The sequence below is a fragment of the Rhea americana genome, unplaced genomic scaffold (assembly GCF_003343005.1).
Source record: "Rhea americana isolate MKP2758 unplaced genomic scaffold, rheAme1 scaffold_151, whole genome shotgun sequence".
Classification (NCBI taxonomy): domain Eukaryota; kingdom Metazoa; phylum Chordata; class Aves; order Rheiformes; family Rheidae; genus Rhea; species Rhea americana.
Window position 1 is genome coordinate 1799159 of NW_028185606.1, and position 4929 is coordinate 1804087.

At 56.7% G+C, this 4929-nt stretch overlaps 1 protein-coding gene across 1 annotated transcript in view; it reads right to left on the minus strand.

Annotated features, from left to right (window-relative positions):
• NMNAT2 (nicotinamide nucleotide adenylyltransferase 2) overlaps positions 1–200 on the minus strand; it is a 25371-nt gene extending 25171 nt beyond the window's left edge. Inside the window, exon 1 of the mRNA XM_085299602.1 lies at positions 66–200. Coding sequence (XP_085155728.1) covers positions 66–150 — 85 coding nt within the window. The 5' untranslated portion in view covers positions 151–200. The remainder of the gene's footprint in view (positions 1–65) is intronic.
• Between the last annotated feature and the right edge of the window lie 4729 nt (positions 201–4929).

The following is a 4929-nucleotide window of genomic DNA, read 5'->3' on the forward strand; positions in this document are numbered from 1 at the left end:
CCTCCCTCCCCCCGGCCCGGCCCGGCCCGGCCCGGCCCGGGCGCGCTCCGCCCGCCGGCACTCACCGAACATCTGGATGTGGCCCTTGGTGATGGGGTTGAAGCTGCCGCAGGCCAGCAGGATAACGTGCGTCTTGGTGGTCTCCGTCATGGTGCCGGCCCGGCCCTGCCCAGCCCGGCCCCGGCCCCCGCCGCTTTTTGTGTCTCGGTGCGGCTGCGGCGGGAGCGAGCGAGGCGGCGCCGCCCCGCACGGGCACGCGCACGGGGGCGCGCCGGAGCGGCTCCCGCCTCGCACGTCCCCCCGAGGCTGCTCGGCCCGCGCCACCCGGGGGCCCCTGCGTGGCCGTGGGGCGCTCGGCCTCTCCCTCCGGCTCCTGAACTCGGCCTTTCTTTCCTCGGCACACAGTTATTTTCTCCCACCGGTTTCCCTTTCTCTTTTTTCACCTAGTAAAGCCGCTGCGCTGCCCCCGTCTCCTTGGGAGCTGGCCAAGTGCCATCGCGTAGCTGCTGCTGCAGCCTCGCTGCCTCCCCAGCTGCTTTGCAGCCGCCTTTCTCCCTCCTCGCTGGCTGCCCTGGCGGCTCGCACCCCGCCGGCACAGCTCTGCGTTTCTTGCCTTCCTGCTAAGGCAAACGTTTCCCTTGCTGCCGTCCCCTCCGCCCTCCCTTTGGCTCCGTGGCATCGGCAGAGCCCTGCTGGGCACCCCGGGTGCTCCGCRCTGCCAGTGTCACCCCACTCTGCACATGCCAGTTCGGACCCAACAGCCCGTGATGGCACGCAGCCCCCTCCRACGGGCTGTGCGGGCCGAGGGCTGCGGAGGGGCTGGCGGGAGGGCGAGGGCAGCAGGCTGAGCTGTCCAAAATGAAACAAAGCGCGTGGACACCATAGCTGTGCCAGGGTCCCTGCTGGGGAGCGGATGAGACGAGGAGAACAGCAGCCCCGCTCGCCCCACGTGCCAGCTCCACAGGGTCCTTTTTCCAGTGTCCGCGTGAGGAGACCGGTAATAAACAAACAAGCGACATCAAGTCAGGAAAGGCAGGACACGTTTTTGTATTTTCTCCGAAGTGGTGATAGACCTTCTTACTAGCTACATGAGGACATTCAGTGTCTCAGACTATGGGATGAGATTTGGGGGGTTGTGTTAGGGCTTTTTTTTTTTGTGCTGTTCCTCCTAGCTAACACCCCGGGGTAGGTATTCACTGCTTTAGGAGAAGTTGCGGCTCTGCAGTTTGATACTAGCACAATGTTCGGTCTAACCCTGCCTTTAAATCCACAGACTTTAATTATCATTTATAAGCCTCAGGATGACATCAGAAAAAATGGACATTCTTTAAGCCTCTCTGTGTTACCTAAAGTAGCATGTAGAGGTTGCAGTTATTAAAGTCTGCTGCTTCGCCAGCTCCCCGGGCCAGCAAAGCATCACAGTCGAGGCCATTTGCCACATGCACAGGTGGGGACGTGGCCATGCGTCTGGCTTGGATTGGTCACCAGGTGTCAGCTATGCAGCGGCAGCCCCYCCCTGGAGCTGATCATGCATTAATAGCGCTTGTCACGTTTGCCCTGAGCCCACAAGCTGGGGCCTGTGAGCGAGYGGTCCACTTGTGAGGAGCAGCTCGTGGGACTAAAGTCTAAGTATCTCTTATACAGGATTATGGGAATAACCTAGSGAGGGGGTAGGAGGAGCAGGGAAGATGGGCAGCAGAGAGGAGGGTGCTGGCAGCTGAGTCAGGGAGCCCAGACTAGCGACAAGGGACATGCAGCCGAGGGCCAGGTCTCTAACTCTCCCAGCRGGGGAAAGCCATGCACTTTTTAAAGTGCCTTCATGAAAAATACTCTAATATGCAGGGAGCGCAAGCTTCCCAAAAGATTACATTTGGTTTGCAGGGATACAGCACTACTTCCCTCATTGATGCCTTTAGTTTCTCAGAAAGCATACACCAAGGCATCCATGAAGGCATCACCTGAAGATATGTGAGGGCATCACCCAGACATTCGTGAGGGCATCACCCAGGGCTTGCGCAGTGCCTGGTGGGTCAGATGGGTACACTGTGCATGCAGGCACTGTGCTCCTTGGGGAACCAGGGACCAGGCTCTTCCTCCTGCTCTTGCTGTGGCAGAGCTGAAGAGCTTAAAGTCTGGTCTGCCATAAATTGGCAAGGCTGGAAAAATAATCAGACAATTTGTCTCTTTGGTGATAGCCCYGGCCCCCAGGGCGGGGAGGCTTCGGTGGTGCTGCAGAGTGAGCAGAGGTTCTCTTGGGGGCTGCTTCTTTCTGGTGCCACATCCTGTGTCCATACAGCCCCGCGGCGATGGCTGCCGTTTCTCCCTGGGCTCCCCCAGGATCTCACTCCTCCTTGGCTTGTTCTCCTTCCCAGAAAAAGTAGGGGGTCACTGGGGCCCTACACGTGCTGCACAACGTGCAGCACATGCCGTGCCTTGCTCATACCTGTGTGATGACTGGTCCTCTGTGTGTATGTGTCCCTTCTCTCTATTTTCACAAAACTTATTCACCAATTTTGTTACAAATTGGCCAACTGGTTCAAAAGCTACCTATGAAAATGAACACGCAGCCTGCAGGACAGAAAGCATGACTGCATTAACCTCTCCTCTGTAGGAAATCGGGCTAAAAAACGGCATGTAGACCTCTCTGTGCTTAAAAAAATGCAGTGCTGATATTTTTTTCAGCAGTGGAGCACTGGTGAAAGGTTGAGGGCTTGTTTTAGTGTTTTCTCCCCCCAAACTGATTTAATAACACATCAATTTTTTCTCCCTTTAACAGGAACGCTCTGGTGTCTCTAGCTGAGGTAGCAACTATYGCTCCCTCCAACTACTGCAACCCTGGTCATAGAGGAGTGTAGCTGGGCGGCTTCTAACCACAGAGCCTGGACCCTGCAGAGGTGCAGCTCAGCTCACCACAGGCAAGGCAGGGAGCCGGAGCAAGCCACACGCTGGCCCCATGGAGGGCAAGGAGGCAGGAGGAGAACGAGTGAGCAGAGACAGCAATGAAAGGACAAGCTGGATCTAGTGAAGCATGGGATGATGCCAATTTTCTGGAATGCTACATTCATTTTACAGCTACATATATTTTGGACACTGTCTCGGAAAGCGTTGCTGTTGCAGAGGGTCCCAGGGCAAAGAGTTTGTGTTACAGTTTTAAGGCTTATTGGCTTGATGACATTAAGAGTTCCCATAGCTGAGCTGAAGGCCTGTTTTAACTGCAGCTGACTTTGACTCTTCCACCCTGGCAGGAAAGGCAGATGCTGATACAAAGCCTGGGGACACATAACAACACTGCTTTGTGTTAAGAGATCTGGTATGAAATGTGAGATTTTGCCCTTTACTAAGAGATTCCTTCACCGACTCCTTCTAAAGGAGAGAGACTGAAGTTCAGCCAAGCCACTTGAAAAATACTTTTTGACCTAATCCTGTTCCCCACTAACTTTGCATGGGAAACACTCCTGCCGGGGAGGGTATTCTTCCTATAGCTTTCTATAGGTTGGGCTACTGGCAGCTGYCGGAGCATCAGATGCCACCACTGCAGAACAAAGTAGAGATGGAGAGACGCCAGCGGTGCTGAGCGAGGTGAAGCAAGTTCTGGTGCTGGAACGACACATGGGAGGACCAGCGAGGTGGATCAGCATGTGGGTCAGCACGATGGATTGGCGAGTCCCAGGCATGACCTGCAGGGACAGGCACCGAAAAGCTCATAGGTGCAAATTTCACACCTGTGAACAAGACCGCAGGGCTGCAACRCAGGAGGGACAGCCCCAGGTGTAGGAACCAGCTGCGCAGGTCTGATGAGCAAACACTCCCCAAAGCACCATCGTTGCTCCTCCGATCACCTGTGTTGCGAGAGTCCCAGAGACTCCCAGATGATTTGGGGTTTGCAGCAGCACTGCCAGATTACTACCTCRGACTTACAGCTGGGTGTAAAGCGAAGCTGGGCCTGGAAGAGCACCTGTGATTCACAGCAAGGGCGTTTCCGCGTGCCGCTGTCCTGTCCTTCCTTGTCCCCAACACCAGGCCTGGTGAGTGYGCGGGGCTGCAGCAGGAGGCCACGGTCTGGGCTAGCGCGCGCCGCAGCGAGGGAYGGGACCTCCTTGTTGTTATTCCCGTTGGGCTCAGTAGGAGGAAGGGAAATCTTTTGGCTTAAAGCTTTTAACCTGACAGCTCTGCCGTCTCTTTCAGGGGACTCGAATCCAGCTGGTTGCAGAACAGGGCAGTTCCTGTCYGGGCAGGGAGAGCAGGCTTCTCCGCGAGGGCAGGTGAGCAGGGAGCCGAGCTGAGAGCTGTCTCCAGGGCAAAGCGTGGGGGCTGATCCCAGCCGATCCCAGCAGCCATTCCTGAGCACTGGCATCTGCTTGCTGCCCCCCCCCCCCCCCCCCCCCCCCCCCCCCCCCCTGGCCATCTTTGCCCCCCCCCCCCCCCCCCCCGCCGCGATCGGCACTACCGACCAGAAAGCAGTGATCTAGTCCTTTGGCTTGGTTACCCCACTGCCACCTGATAGCTAGGTCCAGGCCAGGAGTTAGAGGGACTTAAACCAGTCACAAAAAATCACCCACCAATGCACAATTCAGAGTCTTGCGACAGTGAGCTAAACAGGGGAGTTTCCATGAAGCTCTCGCCCCTGAAAGCCAGCTCTGTAGCCCTAGAAATTTCTGTAACGCAACAACAAACATCAAAAAAAAAACAAAAAAACAAAAAAACAAAACAACAACAAAAAAAAAACTATTTCCCCGGGAAGAAAGGAGCAGAAGCAGAAGATCTCCCTGAATTAAGGGGTCCCCCCGAGCCGCGGCTGGAACCCCCCAGCTCCAACAAAAGCACGTTCATCAGGCCTCTAGCCCGGCGCCGGGCAGCAGAGGGCTCGGCAGGCGCCCAGGCCGGCGGCTCGGGCCGAGGGGGCCCCGGGGCAGGGCTCGCGGGGGGCGG